The 25,740-nt window shown below is 40.9% G+C and overlaps 1 protein-coding gene across 1 annotated transcript in view; it reads left to right on the top strand.

Moving 5' to 3' along the window:
* The window catches only part of KIF26A (kinesin family member 26A), a 95,837-nt gene that overhangs the window by 34,114 nt on the left and 35,983 nt on the right, over window positions 1-25,740 (top strand). The window contains exon 4 of the mRNA XM_077783938.1: window positions 14,658-14,818. Within this exon, the coding sequence (XP_077640064.1) occupies window positions 14,658-14,818 (161 nt within the window). The remainder of the gene's footprint in view (window positions 1-14,657; window positions 14,819-25,740) is intronic.

Raw genomic sequence — 25,740 nt, 5'->3', positions numbered from 1 at the left:
GCAGAAGTATTTCCATTTGTCTGCTCATTCTGTCTGCCCTTATTCTTGTCCTAAATAATTCAGTAACAGCCAGCTGTAGATTTCTTCCTGCTTAACTATGCTGACTGATAGATGTGGTCTTCCCTAACCACTACGCTATTCTGAGATAAAACTGTTGCCTCATTTAACCCCTGTGAAGGAAAATTGTGGATAATGCAGCAGAGCTTAAGTGTGATTTAGAAATGTGCAAAGAAACTCAGTAGCCTGGAAAACAGTGACCTTTAACGAAAGGACAAACACTGTGAGTGTTGGAGGCAGCTTGGATGTGATCCAGTCATCTGCAAGGATCGTTTAGATTTATAAGCAGTTTTTGGAGGCAAGCTAGTCTTCAGTTGTTTTATCTCTCCTCTCTCTATTTATTTTATTCATTTAAACCCAAATGTAGTTACTGAAGACTGTGAGTGCATCTCTTTCCAGATGGTGTTTCTTGTGTCTGTCGGAATTCTTCCACTGCCTTTTGTATTGTTAAGAGCCTTGTGTCTGATGAAGTTGTTTGGGTGGGTGAGGCAGAAAGTGCTTCCCCTATGTTCTTCCCCTGAGGAATCACAGGTGTTGAAGGAAAAAGGACTGGAGAGATTTCAGGAAACAGCCAGTCTAGCCCTTGTCTAGGATAGTATCCACTGCAGGACATTCTTGTCCAATGCTTATCTTACATAATTGTACAATTTTTCAAAGACTGGGATTTTCTGAGTTCTATTGATTCTCACATCTGGACTTCCTTCCCTATTAGAAAAGTTTATTTGATTTATTTACATCTTTTTTTTTTTTACTGGTTAGAGAAGTAATTTTGTCTTCTCTTTCCTGAAGTTAGAAACAGGGTTTAAGTTTCAGATTAACCCAGAAGAGAACTGTTCATTTACCTACTTTTAGTGATGTCTGTCTATAGTAATACTTCCTGTCTTGTGGTGCAAAGCTGGTCTGGCTAGAGGAATTCTGGAGCAAGAACCACTGCAGTAGAAAGAACAGCATTGAATGTACTATTTATTTAAGTGTGACTGGATTTTGAAGACTTCAGCCCCCATTTAGGCAACATACTGCACAAATACAGAAGGAAAAGATGGCTTTTTTCCCAGGGAGTTTCCACTCTTGGTTGTGACACCAGTTATTTTGACCACCCTGTAAATACTCCTGTTTCACTTTTTTCCTTACCAAAGGGTACTTGAAACAGGTGCTGAGCTCCCTGGTGGGAGCTGCCCTCCCACTGCTACATATGAAGTGGGCATGATTAATTTTACAAATTTGGGAAGACAAAAGTAAAGGCTGGGGTTCATCTCGAGTATTTTTAATTATCAAAACCCCAGGTATTTATTATAAGAATTACTGAGGCTTCCTTTGTGGCTGTAGAAGACCAACAGGCACTTCAAAGAGTTGCTTTGTCCTTCTCACCTTGGGTGTCTCTCTTGGCCTGCCTTGTCCACCAAGGGTGCTGGTAGAGCCCAGGCAGGTTGTGTGGAGCAAATCCTATTTTGGATGCAGCCTACTGTGTCCCCAGTGCCTTCTGGGTGTGAAAATATACCCCAGTGTACATCTGCCAAGCCTCATGAGACCTTGCAGCTGCACACATTTCTCCAGGATCTGTATTTTTTATTCATGGTTAGTTCTAATAGTAGCAGTAGTGGAATTGTCTGCGGAGAGATGGAGAGGAAAAAAAAATTTGATTTCTGCTGCTCTCATCTCCCTCCCCAAACTCGCATGCATTACCTTGTTATGTCACTTATGGTTGTGAAAACACTTCTGGGCTGAACGTTGGGGGTCAGAAGTGCAGGACATCGTAAATTTTTAATATGTGTTTGGAGTTCAAGTGTGAAAAATCCATTATATAGATTATAAATTTTTTGAACAGGAACGTGTGTTTGAAGTGTAGTGTGTGCACTGCTCAAATGAAAATAATAACCATGGGCTTTGGGAGCTGTAAAGAGGAACAGTAATTAAGGATCTGGAGGAAGGTTCAGGGAGGGGAAGACTAGGATTGCAACCAAGGTGCAAAAGGTGAAGATGTAATCAGCTGCTTTACCCAAGTGGCCTGTTGTGAAAAATTACAAAAAATAATCACCAGTAGCAGTGATAAGTTGTCTGAGCAGACAGTGAACACAGTGGAGGGGAGGGAGCTGGTATAACTCTGGGTAAAGCAGCTGAATTGTGCTGGATCCCTGACAACTGTAATTAATAAATAGTTTTATATTGATGTTTTCAGTTCTTGACCTGACAAGTGACTATAAGGTTACTACTCAAATGAAAAAAAAACCATTAGCAGTACTCAGCACTGCCACCCAGTTTAATACAAAAGGAGAGGACTGAGGGGCGTTTGGGCTTCTCAGATGTGTTGGAATCTGGCTGAGAGGCAGAACATTAAAACCACTGAAAGTTCCACTGAAAATTTCTAATGCCTATTAGAAATATCTGCATTTATTTTGTATTGTAGAAAGAAAGAGGTCTTACTGTATATTTTAAATTGTGTTAATATGCAGTGTTATGTACTGCATAAAAGTGCTAAAGTAGCCATGCCATGTGCTATAAAGACATCTCAGTGAAATAGAGCTTATTTGCAAATTGCTTTTTCTTTCATCTTACACCAAATGAAATCCTCGTCATACTGTATTTCTTACTTGACTATATACAGTTGGCACTGGTTATAAGGCAAAGCATTGTGGCTCCTTGAACGCTTACCAGTTTGTAAGTGGATTTAAAAATATATTAAAAATGAGCCATTAAGAAATTGAAAAAGTTGGAGCACTAAAAATTTGAAGTGCCTTAAGTAAAACTTTTAAAGCCTATATATACAAAATTGTAAAATTATCAAATGTATGTTCCTGAGAGTATTCACAAATTTAAATTTAGTATGAGCTTATTGTTTGGGTCTGTGAAGTTCAGGGAGGGAGGATTCACCCACAGGACAGCACATGTAAATGGTGCATAGACTCTAAATTTAAAGAAGTTACGTTTACTTGTCTTACATGAAAAACCTACGAGTTATTTTAGTCACAATTCAAGCTTTCCTGTAGTTTGAGTAAATCTTCTACTTACCCTAATCTAAACCAGATGGTTTTGTCTCAGAGTAATTCAGCCTCTGTTGACTTTCCTTAAAGCCTCTTTGTTTGTTTATAACAAGGGTGACTTACATTTTGTTTAAAAGATGCAAGAAAAAGCTGACTGTGGAAAACAGAACAATGACAAGATTTACTTTCCAGCATTTACTTTTTTACTTTGATAAATGTCATGCCAAATGGATTTTTAAATTAATTTTTAAAACCCTACTTGATAGCTTTCTCAGTGACCTTTTATTAATACAATGTGGGAAATATATTTTGTAATGAAACAATTAAAATACAGTGCATTGACCATAAATCTTGTCCGTGAGACATATGGATGTCTTTGATCTTTGGGACGTTTCTCAGACTCCACATATAACATCTTGATCCTCAAGAAGTCAATGTTGGACAGATGTTGAGGCAGGGACTGCACAGAGGCATTTGTGTTTCCTCTTCTGCTCCAGTAGTGTTGGTGTCACTGCTTTTGTAGAGGAAGTACATAAAGGAAAAGGGGGTGGCAAAAAATACTAATTTTGAAAGTTAGTGTTGGTCGCCCTCCATAACAAGTCTCGACAGCAGAAGGAAACATTTTGGTCCAGGTTCCTAAATGCTTTCTCATAGCAACCTAATTTATGCTTCCATGGAAAAGACCTTTGCTGTGACTGCTGCGTGTCAGCTGGGCAGTCATGCCTTGCTTGGAGCTTTGCTGCCTTGGCACACACAGAGGGAGCACAGCACTGCCACTGTCACCGAGACCCTGCCCCAGCAGCCAGGAGCAGACTGGCTTGGAAGGAGTGGGCTGGGAATTCAGCCTTAAATGTGCAGCTGGAAGCACAGCCCTGTGTGTATGGATGGGACCTTTGTGCTCTCTTATTCTAGAGCCTCCCCAGTGTAGGGTGATGATGGTGAAAATGGTTACTTTTTAACATATTTCCAGGTATCAGAGTGATACAGGAAAAATATTAAGAGTTAACAGAAAGGTTATTCACTACAAGATGGAAGTGAGCCTTTTCTTGGGTGAGGGTGTGATTGCATTTCTTTTTATTGTGTGTGACGCTTCCACCATAGTATTGGCTTTACAGCTGTGGGACAGGGTAACTATTTGAGGACTCAGACCTTCTTGTGGCTCAAATTACCACCTGAAACCAGTTCTTTTGATCTTTCACCCCTCCAGGCTAAGCAGTTGTTATTACAGCTCTCATGAGGAAACAAGTCCATACTTGCCTCTGTTGACAATTGAAGTCAACAGGCAATAATAAGGAATGTTTGCCCAGACTTCACCTGTAACTCATCAGAGATAGATTTAAGACAAGCAGATTTTAGAGATTATGTGGAAATGATAATCTACTGGATTTACCTTTGGCCCACAGTTCATTCTCTCATCTGGCAAGTGTATCATAAGCTACACTAAGTACCCCAAATACTTAAATTTTCTACTTTTGCCTTTCAACTTGTTCATTTGGCCTTTTCTGTTAACTTTGCTCTCTTCAGCTTCTTTTGCTTCCTGCTGGTCCATTTATACTCTGAATTTACTCCACTATAAATCCTCTGGTGAACTGGTAATCGGTGCATCCCATTCCACCCCAGCACTAGAAGTTGCCATACAGGGAAGGTTCATACTTTCTGGCTGAAGCTCAAAGCATCTTTTACAAGGCTACTGTTGCATGGGCTACATGGGTTAAGGGTGGGCTGCAGATGAGTAATGCACTTTGGCTTCAGAAGTTAATGCAGCAGAGAAAACAAATAAATTCAGGCTGAGCTCAGACCTCAGCCGTGTGCAGGTGAGTGGAGGGGAAAGTCTTGCAATAGTGTGTGTATACATGAAAGGAACTGATTTGTGGAGCTGAATGCAGGTAGGATTGCCCAGTTGTGTAGAATAGTATTTAACATAATCTTTTTTTTTTTTTTTAAAGTGCTTTGAATTTGACATTTTCTCAGCGGGCTGTTTACTCTGAATGAGGTTGTGGGCCCTCAGATGGTTGAGCTGTGCAGTGTGAGCATTGGTGAAAGCATCTCCTGTTTTGTGGCATGAGCAGCTGAGCATGGGACAAAAATTGGTGCTCTTTGTTACTTGCAGCTAGAGTCGCTGAAGTGCCCTGCCTGGTAGCTTCTGACAGGAGGTTTAAAAAGCATAAATAGAAAATAATGTATCTATTTTTGTGTTTCAGCACTTAGGAGAGAATTTATGATGTATGGATAGAGTTCATAGATATTTCAGGCATTTCATATGTGTGTGTTTAATGGAATGGATTGCCACTTTAGTGAACATAGCATCAAATCAGCTCTGTTAATTGAAAAAGATTTTTCACATTATTGCTAATGATGTGACACAGTTTTGTTAGAGATGGTGCATAAAATAGCACTACTTCAAGTGACATTAATGTATGCATTTAAATTCCTTTTTTCCCATTTACGTGCATTATTGATTTTATTTCATTGTTGAGCAGCTAATGGATTTGTAATTTGAATACAGTCACTGTAATCAATGATGGGATTACTAGACTTATAAATAGAACTTTAAAACTATGATGAGATAATTTCACAGTGACATTACAGAGTGGGCTGCCCAACCAGGAAGACTGAGTGGATGAGGTCCTCCAAAGGCAGATAAGAACAACCTCATGTTTAGAGTCCTGGTCCTCATGAGGGGCTTCAGCCACCCTGATACCAGCTGGAGGGACAACACAGCAGGGCATAAGCAATGTGGGATGTGTTAATGATAATTTTCTTCTCCAAATGACAGAAGAGCCAGTGAGAAGGGATACTATGCTAGACCTTGGTTGTGATCAGTGCTGCAGAGTCTGCTTGGAGCCCTGTGGCCAGTGGTGTTCCCCAGGGGTCTGTGCTGATTCCAGTTTGGTTCATTGTATTATTCATCAATGCCCTGGATGGAGGGATGGTGTGCAGCCTTGGGAAGTTTGCTGAGGAGGAATGGCTGGTACCACAATGTGCTGTGCCATCCAGCCAGACCTGGACAGGCTGGAGATGTGGATAGAGAGGAACATAATGAAATTCAACCAAAGCAACTGTCGGGTTCTGCAGCTGGAGAGGTTTAACCTCATGTACCAGTAGAGACTGGGGGCTGACCTACAGGAAAACACCTCTGGGACTCCTGGCAGACAGCAAGTTAACCACGAGCCAGCACTGCTCTTGTGAACAAGAAGGCCAATGGTATTCAAGGCTGCATTAGGAAGAGCATTGCCAGCAGGTCAAGGGAGCTGGTCCTGCACCTCTGCTCAGCCCTGGTTGAGACCAATCTGGAGTGCTATATCCAGTTCTGGGCTCCTCTGTTCAAGAAAGACACAGAGCTCCTGGTGAGGGTCCCGTGGAGGGGCTATGAAGATGATGAGGGAACTGGAGCATCTCTCTTATGAGAAAAGGCTGGGGGAGCTGGGCTTGTTTAGCCTGGAAAAGAGACAACTGAGTTAATTCTTCTGAATTTGCATGGCTGCGACTATTTCAAATCTGGATGAGTTTGTTCTTTTGTGATACTTTCTGCGAAGGAAGAATTTGAAAGGTGCTATAGGTATGAATCTGTTGCTGTGTTTTCAGTGTTGTTGGGCAAAGATAATGGAACTGCCATTCAGAACTGCCTCTGTGTACTTCTCAAAAAAGAAGGTGATGAAGTGCTGCAAGGTGATGAAGTTGTACAAGGCTGTTTTAGGGGTCAGGTGGCAGTGCAAGGTTAAGGAAGGGGAGAGTGGCCCTTGTGATGCCTGGCTTGGGAAGGGTCTGGATTAATGCAAGATAGCTGTGTGGACATCACCTTGAGTCCTGTGAGCCTCTCCCAATGACTCTGAAGTACTGATGGGGGATGCATGAATAGCACAACCTCCTGTTGCTAGTTACGCTGAGATTCTCTTGAAAAGATTGAATGGGAATGATAAGAACATTAGTAATATCCTGCTGAGTCTCAGCTGCAGCCTGTTTAGCCCAGGGCTGTCTCCAGCAGTGAAGCTGGAAATGGTATTTAGGGAGAGCTGTGGAGCCTGGCTGCTTTCTGCAGTCTGCTCATACTCCCCAGCATGCCCAGTTGGAGAATTCACAGGGACACATACCTGTCTGTTCCCTTTAGGATCTGTTTAGGGACCTGCTGTTCAGGAATTTATCCAACCCCTCTCTGACCCTGAAACACTCTCTAACTCCACAGCTTCTGTATGCCAGCAGGTTCCATGAGTTCACTACCCCAGTGCAAAGAAGTATTTGCTTTCATTCAATTTATTCAGTACCTCCATGACTTTGTAAACCTCAGTCAGGCTGTCCTCAATCTTCCCTTCTCCAAGCAGGAGAAGGCTCCCAGTCTCTTTTATCTCTCCTCCTGGAGCAGCTGCTTTGCACAGTCACACTTGGGAATTTCTTCTGGAATTCCTTATTAATGGCATTTTGTTACTTGAAAGAGCTTTGGGACATCTGCGGGCTTGCAGATTTCAGTCTAGTCATGGTGAATCATGTCTGGGTTACATGGCCCCAACACTGGGAGCAAACAGCGGGGTCAGCAGGAACACCCACAGGAAAAGGGTATCATCTGCACGTCTCTATCCCTAATTTGGGACCTTGGTTCCTTCAACAATGATACCAATGATCACAGCTGTCCTTGTCTTTACAAACTTAATGCTGCTTCATGAGCTTGCCTGTAACTGAACCTTGGTCTCTAAATATGGGTGTAATAAAGAGCCAGTTTTCCCTTCAGATAATGAGGGCTTGTACCTCTTCAAGTGGGTGCCTTCCATGTGGTAGCTGTCAGGCAAATTGATCCCAAGGGATGCTCTTTTTAAAGCAGTTACATCTAATATATAAGCAGTTCAAGTGTGATTGAGATAGAAATTAGGCATGACAATCTCCGTCCACCTTTGTTTTATTTGATGACATTGTATGTCAATCATTATAACAATACAGTGATTTTAATGAAATTGGGAACATGGTAATTTCTTTTGCTGAATAGAGACTAATCAAGATAAGGTGAGATTTCTGTTGAGTTGCCCAAATCATTGAGAAGTGTTGTTGTGGAGTCAGGAAGGTGAAACAAGTTCTCTTATTTCAAAGCTCTGCATGTCACCTTTGTTTAGTGCCTGTTAGAAACACATCTGACCCATGGAAGTCAGTCCTAATGGAAAAGCATTTGTCTTCTTGTAGGAAACCCAGTCCTGAAATGACAGAAATTTGCATTATTATGAACCTGCTAATGAATTCCTTTGCTTACTCTTATCAGCCTTTAACAAAAAGCAGGGATTTTTTTTTTATATATTTTGTCCATTTGAATAAATTCCCAGGGAAGTACACAGCTAGATTTTTTGGTTTTGGAGGCTGTAGCTATTGTAATAGAAGTCAACAGGGAGGGCTCTGGGCAGCACTTTCTGATGCTTGCCTAGAGGCATTGGAAGAAACAATTCCTCTAGCGAGGCTGTTTTAAATGCACTGCACATGAGTCTTGATTTGAAAGTGTTAATGTGCAGCAGGATCTGTGTCCTTGTTGGTAGCTCATTTCATGCCCTCTTGACTTTCCAGGGGGTGGGTTTGCATGTGCAGATAGGAGGGTGTTGTTCATGTGACTGGCGGTCAGATCGCTGCGAAGAAGGAAAGAAAAAAGAGCATTTCTCACCGTGTCTTTGGTATGGGTGTCCTGAATGGCTGAAATGTGAAGGAATTGGTCTGTCACTGTCTGCTGACATCTTTGCACAACCAGAGCCCTGTCTGCAGGGATTGTCCACATTCTCAATCTGAAGGAAGGAAAGAATGACATTTCATTTTGTAGACTGATGCCTGCTGAGAACCCTAATCCATTTTTTAAGGACCAAGTAGCATGGTTTAGGATAAACCTGGGTCAGATTGAAATCAAAGCCCTTAGAAGGGAGAAGCTGCTGATTCTCCATCCTGGCACTGCCAATGATGCCCATGCTGAATGTAGCTGGGTGTGTGCCCTGCCCAAAAGGTTGACGTCCTTTCTTCATGAAGCACAGACTGCTAATGATTTTTGGTGGTAAAGATCCAAACCTTAAACCTGCTTTAGAAATTCAGATATTATTTCAAACAGCAAGCACTCTGAGGTTGCCTTTGGATTGTCTATATCACTTTCCAGTCTGTGACAGCAGATGGGCCTCCTATTTTCTATTTAATTCTACTTCTCTATCATTTTTCTCCTTCTGCCTCATCTTCAGAGATTGATCATAAGCCAGGCATTAGCAACTCTTGTAGCTGAAAAACCTTCTTTGAGAGAAGGGATATTATGCTCTGCATTTGATTTACTTTGAACATGAGATGCATATAAAAGTCTGAAATGACAGGTTTAGGCATTCTTGTTACCACATCGCAGCTGCAGGTTATAAATGACTACAGTAGTGTATTGAAGTTATAAAATGCCCTGGTTATTTTATAACGAGCCCTGGCAGAAACAATGCCAAGTGGCAGTAAAAAGTTTATCCAGAACACGTTTCACTTCAGCCTGGCATATGCTGCCCTGTTAAGTTTATGTGGTGCTCGTCAGTCAGGAGGAGACGTTTCTCACAGGAGGTGCGTGCAGGACTTACCCAGCCCTATGGGAGAGAAGGGTTTACAGTGTGAGCCTTACCCAGCTCGAGATTTACGTCACATTTGTTCCACTCAGTGGTAGTAGGTCGTAAGAGTCTTTGCATGAATCATTTAGGTGGAAAATTATTGTTTTATCATATATAAACAGTAGGTTTAATATTTTGCAAAATCATTGCATCAAGCAGTTTTAACAGTTTAATTGACTGTGGCGTTCTAGTCAGAAAGGGGAAAACAGTAAATTAGAGCAAATTCTCAAAATCTTCTGTCTGCCTGCTAGTCCAAAAGGGGTAAAAAAAATTAGAAAAAATTAGTTAGGGGAAAAAATCACCAATACAGACTCAGGCTGTCCCAGAGCACTGTGTTTCACCTGCACTGCCCTGTTAAGTGCTTTCATTACGGGACCAATTTTTTGAAGTAAAATAAATTACATTGAATTGTGATTCTGATATAGAGATGTATGTCAGATTCATAGAGGCTCTTGTAATTTTCTTAATTTTCTCATTAGTGATTCTGTTCTCAATACTCTTTTGTAGCTCTATCCAACCTTCTGGGTTTCTTCTGCCATGACAGTATTATCCTGGGACTGATCTATTTTTCCATAGGTTTTTATAGTCCCGTGTTTTTCTTTCCTGTTGCCAGATACATATTTTACATGCATTTCAGAGACCAAGTGGCATGACCTCATTTGGCTTTTTTGGATTCCTGGACATTCTCTGGACAAAGGTCAATGTCCAGAGAGTGGAAATACTCAGAAAACTGGAAACATTATGGCTTAGTTTTTGGCTCTGCACTTCAAATGTGTAAAGAGAGTGTTAGAATTGTAATTGTCCTTGGATGTTAATGGCCCGACAGAGTCCTGTGGATCTGGAAGTTTCATCTAGGGCCAACTTCTTTATAGTATAATTTTGGACTAGTCTGACTTGCTTAAGCCTGGGCAGATGTTTCCTGCCATCTAGTCACAACAGTGAGCTCGTGTGTGGGAATCAGGGATAGGACAGGGGGTGCCCCTGTTCTGCCCAGACCACTTCCACCTCCATAGCCTGAGGATGTCAGGTCACCTCCATCTCATCCTGCCCTTTTCCCCAGCCTTTGGCCCTCTTAGCTGGGAACAACTGATGCTGTAACTGCTTGTTGTGGCCCTGCCAGCTTCACCTGTGTGTGTGGGTGCTGCCGGCTGGGAATGCAGTGTGGCTGACCTGCCCCATGTCCTCAGGATGGGTGCTGGGACCTGGTCCCAAAATTCTCCTGTCCATGGCACAGGCACTGATGTGGAGCACCAAGACATTGCTCATTCCTGCATGTGCAAAATGCTTGGTGTGACATTTTCAAATGTTATCCTTGCTGTGTTCTTACTGGTGCCAGTTTTCATGTAGTTTTGGAAAAAGTAGAGGAAAGGGGTCTTAGAGAACAGTTTTAGAAAACCTTCTTGTGAGGTTTAGCATCTTTCCAAAGGGTTTTCAGTTTTTTCCAATGGCTTTTGTCTAGCAAATATTTTCTTAGAAAATTGAAACAAACATTACTCTTTGGATGTGGACCCCTATGATATTTAAACATTCAGTACAGTCAGTAACACTTTATAGTGACAAAGTTGTGCTTTCTGCATTTGATCATTAATGATTTATGAAAATTCATTTAATAGAGAAGAGCCGTTCCCTCTCAGCTGCAGTCTGGAGCCTTTTCAAGACTTGAAAGCTTGGAAAAGTTAAAAGTTGCTCGAATTCCTCTAAAGAATTCTCTTTTCCACACACAGTCCTCAGAAAAATATTTGTTGAGGGAGGTGCATTTAGTTAAAAAAAATGCCCCTTGCTTTTTATGTGGTTTGGTAAACTGGAGTGTCCAGGCCCAGGAGGGTTCCATTACTTGCCTTTAGTTTTCTTGCCTCAGGGCAAATGACCTGGACCTGACAAATTTTCTCATACCTGAGCCTTCCTCATCACCTGGGAGATGTAGTTTCTCAGGGACAGCTGCATATGGCTGTGCTGGAAAATCCTGCCACCTTTGGATGGTGCAAACAGTCCTTGAAATGAATCCTAAACTTGGAAGAACTTTTGTTGTTTTTCAGCTTCTGTTGTGCACCAAAACTGATTTTACCTCTGTGTTTAATATTAACTGGGTAGTTGAAGACAATGAAAATGGTATGGATTGTCTTCTGTAGTAGTCTTCTGATTATTTTATCTTGTATATCTTCACTTTTTGTTCCTTTGGTGTGTCTTATTGGCTTCCCTTATCCTCTTTTTATGTTCACACAAAACTTACAGAATAAAGAGTAAAACTTACAGAAAAAGAAATTACAGTTTGAGTTTTCAAATGTATTTGATGTGGTAATAGCAATTTATGCAACATAGTATGTTGGTTTGGAAAGTATTTTAACCATCTGCCATCTGAAATACCAGGTTTGATTTGGGTATTTCAAGTTACATGCCTGATATGTCCACAATCATCAGTCTCTTAGAAATTTAGGCTTTTAACTTCTCATAGAAATAAAAAAGTGGTGTAAAATGAATGTGTGTTACATGTGGCTTATATATTTTTAAGTGTGAATAGCTTTTATAGGAATTGATCTATTAACAGATTCCAGTCAGTTCTAACAAGTCTGTTACACTTTGTTGTAAAATGTAATGAAGTTTTGTGCTAACTCTAAAGATTTCATATTTAGCTTTAGATCATGCCATCATTTCAATTATACATTAATTAGTGTGATTGGTTAGAAACATTTTGCTGTTCCTGTCTTTTTTTTAAAATGTTGCTTGAACACTATTTTCTTTGTGTGAAGGTCTTTTGTCTAGTATAACCCATGTTGAAAGTGAGTGAAAAAATATATGTCTTGGGAATTTGACTTGAGCCTGTAATTTTTAATCTGAGGCAGCAGCTTCAGTGGCAGAGGGTTATGGTTGTCTCCTGGACAGAACATGGGGGACTTTTCAGACACAGGTTGCAGGTTGGGTCATGTCCCTGCTGCTGAGCATGGCAGTCCCTGGTGTGCCACTCTGCAGGCTCCATGTGCTGGCTCCAGAGGCTGTGGTGTAGATTTTTTTAGTTTGTAAATTGCTGAATCCATATGAGCTGCACTTGCTGTCAGCGCTTTGTGTCAGTTCATGTAACTCTGAATTTCAGATGTCACACTGGATTTTACCCACCTACATGTTGTTCCACGTGCCATATTCTTTCTGTGACTGGTACAGGTCAAGAGCACACACTGGTTGCTTCAGTGCATTAATGATCAAATACCTGCTTTATCGACCCCCTCAAGGTTCATTACTCCATCACTTAGTTATAAGCAATTAACCACATGAGTGGATCTGATCCTTTTCCAAGCTTCTCTGTTCCTGGCTGTCACTGCCAGTAGATCATGGACAAACTCCCTTTTTAAAGTACTTTTTTCCTTCCACTCTGTTTCTTTGTGCCTGTCTTTATCTCAAGCAGTGCTTGGTCTTTCTGCTTTCATCACAGAGAAATCTGATCTCATAAGATTCCTGTATTACAAAGTGAAGGGTTTTGCAGAGGGTTGTTCAAAGTTTCCAGGTTGGCTTCTAGGATGAGTAACTTCATTTGGATTAAGTTAATTTGCATGAATGAATTTTGTCTCAGCCTTAGATCTCTTTGGTCAGCTCTATAAATGTACTTTTTTGTGTAGCACTCTATGCTAAAGCATTACTCAGCCACTCCATAATACTGATAATAATATTAATATTGAAAGAGCAGACCTTCAAAAGAGCTGGGTGCACGTTTTTCTTGTTGACTTTGTTGAGAACTGGGAATACAGCACTCAACCTATAGAAATGAGTCCAGATGAAACTTCATATAAGCTTTCATTCACCAGTTGAGCACTACTTGGTTGGCAAAGTTCTTTTCCTTGGTACCTAATAACTGGGTTGCCTCAGTTCTCATGAGAAAATCTCTATTTGTATTGTTAGTGTATGAGAAAATTGAGGGTGTGTATGCAACTGGGAGTGCCCTATTGCCATGTCTATATATCTGTAGTTGTAAAACATGATCTATGGCAGCTCAAAATTTAAAATTTGGTGGCATCCTAGGAAGTACCTAATTGTGCTTGTGCTTCATTATAAGGCTGTCTCCTTTCCTGGAATCTATTTTAGCTAATTAGTTGGAAATGTCAAAGTAGTATTTCAGATGACAGAAACATCATATATTATCATACATGAAGCAATTAACTCTTTTGACAAATATTTATTGTGGTGTCATCTTTAATTAAATCTTCAGGACTCCCAGACAGAGAGCAGGTTCTTCTGAAAAGGAGGCTTCCCAGCACTGTCAATGAGCATTTGACTGATGGATCTTAATTGAGCTTAGTACTTGAAAGAAATGGTCGCCTAAACATAAGGATATAGACCTGACACAATTTCACAATACAGATGTCTAAAATTTTGGCAAAATCTCAAAACAATTACCCACTTCTAAACTGTGTCTCAGACACTGCAAATGCTTTATGCTGGAGAAGATGCATCTCCAGTCTCTCCTGTTCTTCCTCTGGAATGGTTTGCAGGAGAAAAGTGTTGAACACTTTTGCTGATAAGAAAAATAATACTGAAAAACAGGGCTGTCTATATTTTTCTAAAAAAATCAATTTTCTTTTATTTAGTTCTTGGGGTTATTCATGTGGAAACATATTACAAGTGTGACTGTTAGGTTAGTTCCTCTTAAACAGATAGGTCTTGTAGGTGATGTGACACTGAGAAATAATTCTTGACAGTCATAACTGAACCAGATAAACAGTTCTGCTAGCTCCCAAATAACACTGTAAAACAAAAGGGTTCTGCTTATTGTTTTCCATTTCTTCATGCCTGTCAAACTATTTAACTGTGCATTACTCCTCACAAAGGTTCTCTGTGCTTTTCTGCTCCTCCCCTGGAGTCAAGGTTTTTGCTTTCTCTGTTGCTGAACCTGCTGTGGTACACTTGTCCGCCTGTACCACTCCTCACCTGCCGCTGATCTTCACCTTCACCCTCGCAAAGAGTCGCTTTGGAAGTGCTGTGTGAAATATTCCCCTGTCATGGCCGTGTATTAAAGACTACTAACCCGTATGTGTGTTTTTATTTTTATCAGGGGGAAGCAGTGCCAGAAAGTGGCCGAGATGTTCCCAGCGCTCAGACCAGCTCAGGGCAGCCCAGCTCCGACCCCGCGGGCAGCGCGGCAGCATCCCAGAGCGTGGTGGCCCCAGCCGGGGTCTCGGCAGGTCCCTCAGCTGCAGCTTCCTTCTTCATAAGGTAGTTTCTCTTCTTCTGTTTCCATAACTGCTCGTGGGTCTTCAGGCAGTTGGGAAATGTTATTCCATCTTTGCGAAGGTGCTGGTTGCTGAGGGGTGGGGTTGGTCACCTGGTCATGACTGTGGCTTTCTGCTGCTGCTGGAGAGCAGGGATGGGATGGGGACACCCCGATTCACTCTCTGGGGACCTGGAACCTCTGTTGACCAAAAACACAAGAAAACCTGTGTTGGTCTTTGTCTAGTCTTTAATGGCCATCTTCACCAAAAGTCTGCTATTTCTGTAGGTTTCCTTGGAGCAAAAGCTGAAGTTACAACGCTTTTTCTCTCAGATCTAGATTAAAAAAAGGTATTTTTTATTCAGTAGCATGGCCTATGTGTTCAAATAAAAGTTTTTCCATGGTTGGTAGAAACAGTTAAAACAGTCTGACATTCTTTTATCAATAGCCCACAACAATATTTCTTTTTCTTTTCTGGTGTCTTATAACAAAAACATGTTAGTTTTATTTGGATGTTTGTTGTAATTAGCAATGTTGATTAAATGTAATACACTGTCAAGCAGATGGTAGTTAAAACAAAAAAACTCAGGGCTTTGTACTTGCATTCCAACTCCTTTTTTAATTCTGAACTGAACATATTTTGAGACAATATTGAAAAGCGTATGTCTGTGAATGGCACTAAAGTAAAATTTATGCACGGAGAATCCCTTGCAGAATATAATCACAATGGTAATTGTATTGTTTCCTTTTCATTTGTCTTTAAGATGTTGTGTAGCATTAAATAAATGATGTTTACTGTAAGTTACAATCTGACCTCAGAAAGGGCTCGACTTTGCAAGTTCTGTTTTTTTAAAAGAATGTACAATGATTTGAAGTGTCGAATGCTTGCGTGTCACAGTCTGTACACAGGAGGCTGGGAAATGACTGCCCCAAGAATACTGTGTGTAAGTTAGTGGATTGTCTCTGTGCTGTGGGTTTGAAGTCAACACAGAGGAACTGTGGCCTGCAGAGGATGATTTGTTTTATTCAAAGATAGGTATCTGAAATAACCAGTTGGAACGGAGAAGAATGATAAAGGGAGAAGCTCAGACATCTCTTTTCTTGTTTAGTTACCTAAGCAAGGTCAGATGCATCCTTTCCAAAATATTTAGATGTGACTGCAGCACAGCTTTTTTTTTCTGTATTTCATATTGTGGGTATAGCTTAATCTACTTCAGATTTATTTCAGTGTTAATCTGTATGTCATAAGCAAATGCAAAGATTTTTGCCTTTCACTGAAGAAGCCAGAAAATAAAATACCTTCCCTGAAACTGAGAAAAAAGAAATCAGTACCTAATAGTATAACCTAAGACCCAAAATACTTTTTCAAAAGTGTTGCTTTTGTCACTGGTCAGCAAAACTCAGTTCTGTTTTTACTGTTGAGTGTCATTGACTTAATTCAAAGGTTCTTGAAGTCAGCAGCAAGACTGCAAATGACATCATTGTATGTTGGATCAGGCCCTAATTGCTTCTCATGAATCTGTCTTTGCCTTGAGTGAATCAGAATTTTATAGCTTTAGCAGCTCTGTGGTAGCTAAAACATTTTAAAACCCCATTAGTATGTTGCTTATTCCCTACCCATGTTTCCTATATTCAAAATTGGTTCTCTTGAATTTTTTAACTGATGGATAGAACTGATGGAAATTTTTGTGCACAAAGCACTTTTGTTTCTTATTCTGTTGTTGCTAAAATACAAGAAAAAAAAAATCTCACAATGATTCTGTGGGGGAGCGAGATCCATCACTGATCCCTGATACTTGTAAATAGGTAGAGCAGATTCTCAGTTGGGTACAAGGGCATGGCCAGGCTGCTCCCCCAACTTCAGCATTAGCCTCAGGAGAGGTTCCCATTGTTACTTCTCTTTTGACTCTTCTGCCATTGGGACCTCAATGGATCCAAGTTTCCATTCTGAGTCCTCCACCCTCAAGCCATGCAGTCCTTTCAGCAGGAGGAGAAAGGAAGAGGAGGAAATCCTCAAGGATGAGTGAGAGATGACACAGATACTAGCAGAAATGGCTTATCCAGGAACCACAGATACTGAGATATCACCAGTTTGGGGGTTTTGTTCAGTAAATGGGCTCTTGGGCTTATTTGTTTTTCAACCCTTCCACTCCTTGTTTCCTTTGCACCATCCAGCCTTGTTGAGGAAGAAGGTTCATCCCTGCCTTGACTCTTTTGCAGCAACATTCACTTGTCTCTCCATCTCTCTGTTCAGCTAATCCTCTCTCAGGAAGCACCTGGAGATGAAAGAAGACTCATGGCTGTACTGTCATGCTGTAGTCTCATTCATTGTATTTGCTGATTTTTTTTCATACTGAAACTTCTCAGCCACTTGAAATCTGAACTTCATAGCAAGGCCAGTGTGTTACTCACATTATGCAGAGCCTGGCAGATTTTGTTCTTGTTCTCTACTGCAATAAAAGCAGTTAATATATTGACAATCACATAAACACAGACACATTTATTTTTTTGCAAATCATTGGCCTCTCTTTGACTAAGTCTACTGAGGACCTTCAACTCTTTACATCCTCCTTTTGTAAGAGGAGCTGTGGTTGAAACTTTGGCTTGTTAAAAGGGCTGTTTTGCCTTAGGAATAAAGTTGCTAGGCAAAAATATGCATATATATTAATGTCCAGTGTATTTGGGTGCAGGGTTAGTTACTTTAGAAGACAAAGGATTCATGGGGTGCTTGTGGAAACTGCATCTGTGATTTCCTGAGCCACAGCAACACTAGATACAATTTTTTTTTTATCACACATGAATAAAGTATTCCAATCTTATTTTCAATGAAACAGCATTCACTATATTTGTAAAGGTCCTAGTACAATTAGCTTTTGGGTTGTGACATGGCTTCCTGGCCACATATAAATGCCTTTTTCACATTAAAACTGGAGTTTCTGTTTGCTGAAATAACACCCTTACTCTCTTGCTTTTGGACTGTTTTGTGCCTGGGAAGAAAGATCTGTGCTGGATTTTTTTGGTTAGTTGGTTTTTTTTCACTCCAGTTTGTTCCTTGATGAGAATCAGTTTTGTGTTTGCAAAGTCACAAACTCTGAAGACAGGATAGGATTCATGTCCTCACCTGGAAAATAATAGCTAAGAGATGCAACAAAAAGGATACCTGGTCATAAGAGGTCCTCATGGTTAAAATGAGTGTCTTTAAGATATTCTTTGCAGGGAATGCACTGATTTTGTTAAGCATATGTGCAGCCTGAATCTACATATTCATCCAAAGTTCTTTCTCATTTGAATGTCACATTTAATTTCTTCAAGCTTAATTATGTTCATGCTTTTAAAAAAAATGTATTTTATTCATTACCAAGAAATGCAGAGAAGCGCTAAGTATTCGAAATCAAAGCCAAATATTAAAGACAGCAGACAGAAGCGTATTAAGAAATTAAATCAGTTTTAAGCTTTTTTCTTCACTGTGATCTGTCACAGAAGGAGGAAAGCTTTGATTAACATCTGACTGTGTCACGCAAGCAAATTGCCAGGCAATACTCAGTGGTTGTGTTACCAGAGGATTTAGCAGGAAATGGAACTTCTCAGTAGGTCACTGGCAGAATGAGGAAGCCAGGGCAAAAAGCACAGCTTAGGTTCATGGATGGCTGTGAAGAGACTCCCAGTTCACCCTTACATTTCAAGAGAAGTTTATTCTTGCATTCTTCAGATTTAAGAAGAATGCAGCTGGCTTTGTCCCTTGGTGTGGCATGAACTGTGCCTTGCCTAGTGCTCCACACTTTATACCTGTTTTCAGGTGGGTTTTTTTGTATAAGGAACCTGAATAAACTTTATGTTACTAAGGGAAAATATGTGAGATAGTTGTAGGACCCTTCTGTGGGCTATGCCTGCAGCTAAGTAAATATTGGCATATTTTGTCATAAAGCTGAAATAAGTTTTATAACAAAGTTGGGTTTTCTTGTCACGCGAACAGTGGGGGAAGAGAGGAAATGGTGTTTCCAAGAGCAGGCAGGAGAAGGGCAGCAAGGAGGAGAATGGGCATGCACTTGGGAAGAGGTTAATGGGCTCGCTGACAAAAAAGAAAATACCACTCCCTTAGGAGAAGAATGAAGACCCCCAATAAATGAAAGCTGACACCATTAACGTGCCATTTCCACCTGTTGGTGGCTGGTGACAGTGGTGGCAGCAGTGGCTGTGCAGCTGGGTGAGGTGTGGTGTTTGGAGAACAGGGATACCTGCCCTCAGTGCACAAACTGGAAGGAAGGTTTGAGCAGTGACAGGGCAGCAAGGAGGAATCAAAACTCTTTAGAAGAAAATACGTATCTAAGCAAGCAACCCTGAGCAGCACTGAGCAGAAAACCAACTGCATTAAGTCCCTCTTCTAAAATTCTCACCTTGTTTGATGTTGATCTTTTCAAACTGGTTTGCTGACAGGGTTGCATTTGCTGCTGTGGGTCTGGTGCCTTTGAAGTGGGGAAATAACTGTATAGTGCAACTCCTTTCCCTTGTATTCCCCTGCTTTTGTTTGAAACATTAGTCTTCCAAACATAACACTCACTAGTTTTCAGGTTTCTAAATTATTTGTGATGTTGCTGGGCTTTGCTAGATTAAAACCATTTAAGAGAATAAATCCAGAGAATTGCAGTGGTGAATCACACCTGTTATTTTTCTTCTCTCGTCATCCTCCTGCATGTTTGGGAAAGCTGTGTCAATTTAGGCATGATATAAAACATTGAACATGATATGCTTTTGGAAAGCAGATTTTCTTTACAAAATATACAGTCTCTGAGTAATGTAATTGAACATGTGAAGAGGTAAAATAAGCGTAGTTGTCTTTTACTGGAGTCAGGATATTCCATCATATTTTAATGCCTGTGAATTTGGATTAAAGAATCTAATTATTCACTAATGAGCAGTAATGGTACATATAAACTAAGGGTCACTATCCTATTACAGGCACCTGATGGTTCACTGATAAGCATTTGGTCATTAGATTGACCATAAAATACAGTCAATAATTGAGGTTACTCATAGAGCAGACACCTTATCAGCTTTAGGCATGGTGGGACAGCTTGTCAGTACTCTGTGTCCTGATTGTGCTGTGACTGAGCATATGATTAGGGTATTGAAGCAGTTTGTATCTAATGAAACTCCAGGAAAGGCATAGCAATATTAGCACAACCACTAAATGACTAATGTGTTTTTGTTCCAAGCCTTAGACACTTCAATTAGTTCCAATAAACTCTGATCTAGTGTAGTGGTAGGCAGAGAATTCAGATGTTTTTTGTACAAGCTTTCATTATTCTAGTCAAAATTTGTAACATTTAGGGGACAGATGAAATCTGTGTGGCTTTGAATAAGAAATGGTGGAAATAATAAAGCTTGTGATTACTGCTTTTACTTCATTTTTTTCAGTTTTATTTTTGCATCTTTTAAATGTAGAATACTGAGACAATGCCTCGGTGCCTGATTTAAAAGATGAAGCTGCTGACAGCAAATTAGATGTCCACATTTTGCTTTAAAGTCCATTCATGCAATTCAGTTAGGCTTGTGCATGTAGATCCAAACTTAGAATGTGTTCTTTAGCATTTTGTACCATATGGAACATTAGTCAAATAATCTAATCTTGAAAGCTTTTGTAGAGATATTGATTTTGCTGTGCTTCAAACTGTTGCAAATAAAATAACCTCAGAGCCTATTCTTTTATGATTTTTTTTCCTTGAGGATGCCTTAACTTTCATAAATTATTTAATATGGTGAAGGATGCAAAATGCCTTTTGTCTTTCTGAACTGTTGTTCAGGCTTCTCTGATGCGACCTTGGAAAGTAACCATAGAAACATGTTAAAAGCATCAACTGGAAATCAGTAGTTCAGTTTGACAGTGATGCAAATTCTGTGAAAGAAGATTATGATGTATTAGGAACACTTGAAGCATATATTACTGCTAACCTGTTAAACCTGATTATTCCATGACTATCAGTACTTTCAGAATTTAATGCAGGGGAAAAAAGCAAAAAAAAAAGACGAACACATTTTTTTTAATAAGTTGCCATGTTTAAGATGTTTCTAGGTAAATCACTTCAGCCTGTCATTCTCTATCCTGTTAAAAGCGAGAATTACATTTCTGCTAAGCTCATAATGTAGTTCACAGTTCCCTGTATTTAATAGCTCTAAACTTCTGTTCAGTACCCTGCTGGGTTGAACAGGTATCCTGGCTTTGTGCAGAGCTGGCAAAAATTAAATCTCTTTGACAGATAATATGAATAACTGGGTTATGAATAAGTAGCAGTTCATCAAAAGGTGAAGAAAATATGTGATTCATTGCATCCTGAGTTACAGATTTTTGTGCTGACCTGTGGTAGTTAAGCTAGTCTGCGAGGCTGAAACAGAAATCCCTGCTGTAGTTGCAGGTAACCACAGTAAATTCTTGATGAATCATGGGTCAAGAGAAGAAGCAGAGACACTTGTTAAAGCTTCCTCAGTAAGCATAACCCCCGCCCAAGAAATCCTGTGTTGATGTGATGTTGGAAAATTTAATTTGAACTAGTTACCTCAGAGAGTGGGGTACAAGCCCTTCCTGATAGGGCTGCTTTGCTGGCAGATGCACCAAACCCCTGCATGGTTTGTCCCTGTTTCACAGTGCCACAGCAGTGTGGTAGGAGCTGAAGGGCTCCTCAGGATGTGATGGATTGCTGGCATTAGTGCAGCCCAGCAGCCCCTCAGTGCACCATCCCTTTGTTAAAAGCCCCAAAAGCCCCATGTTCTCTTGCTGCCATTTGGTCACTGGCTGAGAAGTTTGTAGCTTGAGGGAGAGCCGTGGATGTGCAGATGAAGTTAAGCACCCAGCTATATCAGGGGCAGCCAGATACATAATTAATGTTTCCTCCTTAATGAGTCCCTACTCTGGATTTAGAGTAGAGGCCTGGAGCAGCCTGATCCTTGCAGGGGGATGCGTGGGGCTGGAGAGGGGATGACCTCCTGTCCCCCTTTTCCTCTCTGCATGGAGCCAGGGCGAGCAAGGCAGCCCTCGTGCAGATGTGCCAATGGACAGGGAGCGGGGGGCACCAGGGGCTGGCCTCGTGTCGCCTGTGCCGTGCCACGCTGCTGGAATGTGGCTGCTCCCTGTCCCCAGAGAGCAAACGTGACCTGCACATCTCACAGTGCCGTGGGGGACAGGGATGGGGCACGGTGTGAGGCTTTGTGCAGTATCTTGTATCACTTAGGGCAGCTTAAGCTTTCCTAGTTGCTGTGGCAGCATAATACTGCCTATAATTAAGGACAAACAAAGAGTGAAAGCTTTAGGTATATCCCATTTCACGTTAGGCCGTGAGGAGGATAAATTAGAAGATAAGCCTGAATTTATTAGGCTTTGTTCTTGGAAGCACAAATGACTCTCAGGACAGCGTGTTTAACAGCAGAACATCATTACTGGTATCACTGCTAATGCAGCATCATGCATTTACACACTGCATTATTGGTGTGTGGTGAGCCAGGCTCCCTGCTAGGAACAGCTCATCTGTGAGGCTGGCGGGGCAGAGATGAGACACTGAGTTGTGCTTCAGCAAAGAGAGACGTGAGGAAACTGGAGTAGCCGAGAGAAGAGGGAAAGCAGAGTTTGAAAATGAATAGTGCTGAGGTAGTATGCTGCGCAAAGTGTGAAAAAGTCCCAAAGGCCAACAGATCTGTGGTCAGGGTATGGCTGTTGATTTAGAGGGGCTGATCACTGAATGATCAGCCAAGGTGGAGAGCCCATGGTGAGGGTTTGACAGAGTCTCAGGGGAAACTGAGACTGGTGACTAGGTGAAGCAGGAGTGGGCATCTGTGAGGTATTGCCTTGGAAGATGAACCTCCTGTATGTAGTGTTAGGGGTCCTGGTATGGGAGAGATCATGCGAGACAGCAGTGTCAGGGAGATGTTTTGAAGGAGGAGCCTCTGTTGGATAGCACAGGCTCGAGGCTTGTGTGGGAGCAGGTTGGACTGTGCAGGAGGTGGCAGAATGAAACAAGGAGGGAACCTGGTGCCAACCAGATTGGTAAGCAATATGAGAATAAAGAGACAGAAAAGAGGCAGAAAATGGATCTAGTAATGTGGGGACCAGATGATGAGGTCAGCATTTTGGAGAGGATGTTCTAGGTCTTAAATCCAGTTTGAGAGCAGAAGCAGAATTAGAGCACAACAAAGAACTTCCAGTGTTTTCTGCTGACCAAATACCTTAAAGATCTTTATTAATTTGAGGCCACACCTGAGAAAGCCTGGTTTTTGTCAGCCCTGAGTGCCTTGATGAATGATAATACAAGAGGTTCTGGAGCAGCAGAGACAGCCCTCCCAGGAGATGTGGTGACTTTTTGAGCTGCTGTAGGTGATTCAGTGCAGACAGTGGTTGCAGTGGTTGGGTCTTGGATTAGCTCTATATATACTGAGGCATTCTTGATGCCCATAAGGAAGAGAAAAGAAGAATAATTTAAAACAGATGTGCCCACAAGTAGGGGAGAATCTATGCCTTGAGAGCTACCAAGGTTTGCATTTATTTATGGGCATAAATGATGGTCAGTGGATTTTAAACTAGGAAAAGATCTGAAATACTCGACTGCAGTCATGCAGATATTTTCTTCTTACTTTGTCCTCTCCTGGATCTTCTCCTCACCTCCTCACCCAGACTTAATATTTTCCTGGATCTTCTCCTCACCTCCTCACCCAGACTTAATATTTTCTCCCTTAATTTTAGTTTTTTTTTTTTTTTCTTTTCCTTTTTTTTTTTTTTTCTCTCTATGATCCTTTCTTTATTTTCTCCCTCCCTAGCTAAATGCACTTGATTATTCTGTTGTCCTGAGTGTGTGGAATCTCACTGCTGCCTAGCTACCAGAGTCTCTCTTTCCCCTTGGATTTTTTCCTTTCTTTCTGCCCTTCCTAGCTTGTCAAGAGGAGCACTTCTCCTGGCTCCCCCTCAGCCCAGCCCTCCCAGTCTGCCTGCTTTTTTGGTTCCTGGACTCCTGAACTCCAGCACTTGCTCTGACTCCGTTATTTGGGGCTCCTCAGCTTGGCAGCAGTGGCAGCTGCACTGGTGGTTTTTCTGCAGTGGGAACGGAGCATTCCATAGGTAAAATGATAATGGTGACTTTCTTCTGGGGATGTAATTTGACAGTTTGCACCTGTTTTTACAACTTTATTAGAGACATTCAGACTCTTCCATAACATATTTAACTATTTTAATACCATTGTTAAGACCAACAGACTTAGCAGGTGAAATGGTTTTAAATCAGATTGATAGTTAATTGAATATTTCATTTTTGTGGCTAACTTGGAGTCGCACTAACATTCAGTTTGTGGTGTGCAGGATGTGGTTTGCAGGACAGATGGACTTTGAAGTGGCACTGTCTCTTTTCAGAGCTAAACTGCTTTGCTTGCTTTTGCTTGTCACAAAACAAGACATCCCACATTATCATTTATTACAAAAATAAAATGTCAAGCCAAACAATGCACCAGTACTAGAACTGCAGTGCTTGATCATCTGCAGGATTACTCTGATTCTACTTTTTAATTCTCTATGCAATATTGAATTTTGGCTTTCTAAAACTTCCTTCATCCTTCCTGCTGGAGTATGGAAGATGTTTCTTTTGGCAGGACATTTCAAAAAAGCTTAGCCAGTATCTCACCCATCGTTAGTGCTGATGTTTGGTTTGCTTTCTGCTTTGTTTGGCATTTTGTGTCCTCAGTGTTGGAGCTCACTTACTAAGAAGCACTTGCCCTCTAGAGGAAAGGACTCAATGGATGTTTATCAGCATATAATAAATCTAATCTAAATGTTATTAGTGAAACTTTCTGGGCTTCAGGGCAAACTTTAGAATATCATTTGATAATGTATCTCAAGCAGGTCTTCAGGAGTTGCTCATTTTTCCTGAAATTTAAAGTTACCATCATTGGGTCAGAAATAGTCATATCTCTCTGTCTGCAATGATGGAAAAACATGGATCTCAAATTTTCCTGCTAAGTGCTATTTTAAAGGGCGCTGCAGTGTGAGCCTGTTGTACCTCTGAGGAGTATCACTTCAGAGCTGATGTCAGTTAAATAAATCATAGTAACCCTGGGTTTAGAAGCCCATGTGTCCCTCCTCTGTTTAAAATACTCATTGTGTAGACATACCACTTCTGTACTGGGATGATTTCCACTGCATCATTTAGTGCTGTCAGTGACTATTTAACTCACTAACAGTAGGAATAAGTAAATGCCCCCCTGAGAAGTTATTTGCTTGGCAGTATAGGTGTCAAGCCTTTGACTAAGCATCTGAAATAAAACCCAGCTGAAGTGGGAATGGATCCTCTGTGGATTTTTTAGATGTGCAATAAAATATGGAACTGAGGGATCTGGAATTGATGAGAAAGATATATCTATGGGGATGGTGTGTTGGGTCAAAGGAAGGTAACAGGAAAATGTAACTCACCTCAGATCTTTTATTGTAAAGAAGCCATTGTATTCATAGATACTAACTTGTATTCAAACTGCTATATGCAATCAGGAGCATGGAAATACTGAATTTTCCCCTCTTTTTGTACTTATCTTTCCTGTCAGATACTTGTCTGAATCTGGAGTTTCAGATGAGCCCTTGTTAGCCATGTCATGTATTTTATCTCTCATCTTTTCAACTTGCAAATACATCTACCTTTTCCCTGGAGCAGTGTGAATGAGCAGAATAAATTTTGTACACCAGGAGCTGATAGTGCAAAACAAAATTTTAAGTAATCGATTTCAGTGTTACTTCAATGGTGAAGGGCTAGTTGGCACCATTGTTTCAGTTGCATTACTTTGTAGTTTTAAAAATATCTTTCTTACTTTTTCTTGACAGAATACAAATAAGACTAGAATTATCTTTTGCTCAACCTGACTATTTCATGCATCTGTGTCTTGCTAGCAAATAAGTCCAACTTATTTT

Source organism: Lonchura striata, chromosome 6, assembly GCF_046129695.1.
Source record: "Lonchura striata isolate bLonStr1 chromosome 6, bLonStr1.mat, whole genome shotgun sequence".
Classification (NCBI taxonomy): domain Eukaryota; kingdom Metazoa; phylum Chordata; class Aves; order Passeriformes; family Estrildidae; genus Lonchura; species Lonchura striata.
Note: the sequence above shows the minus strand (reverse complement) of the source record. Positions and strands in the feature narration are given on the sequence as shown.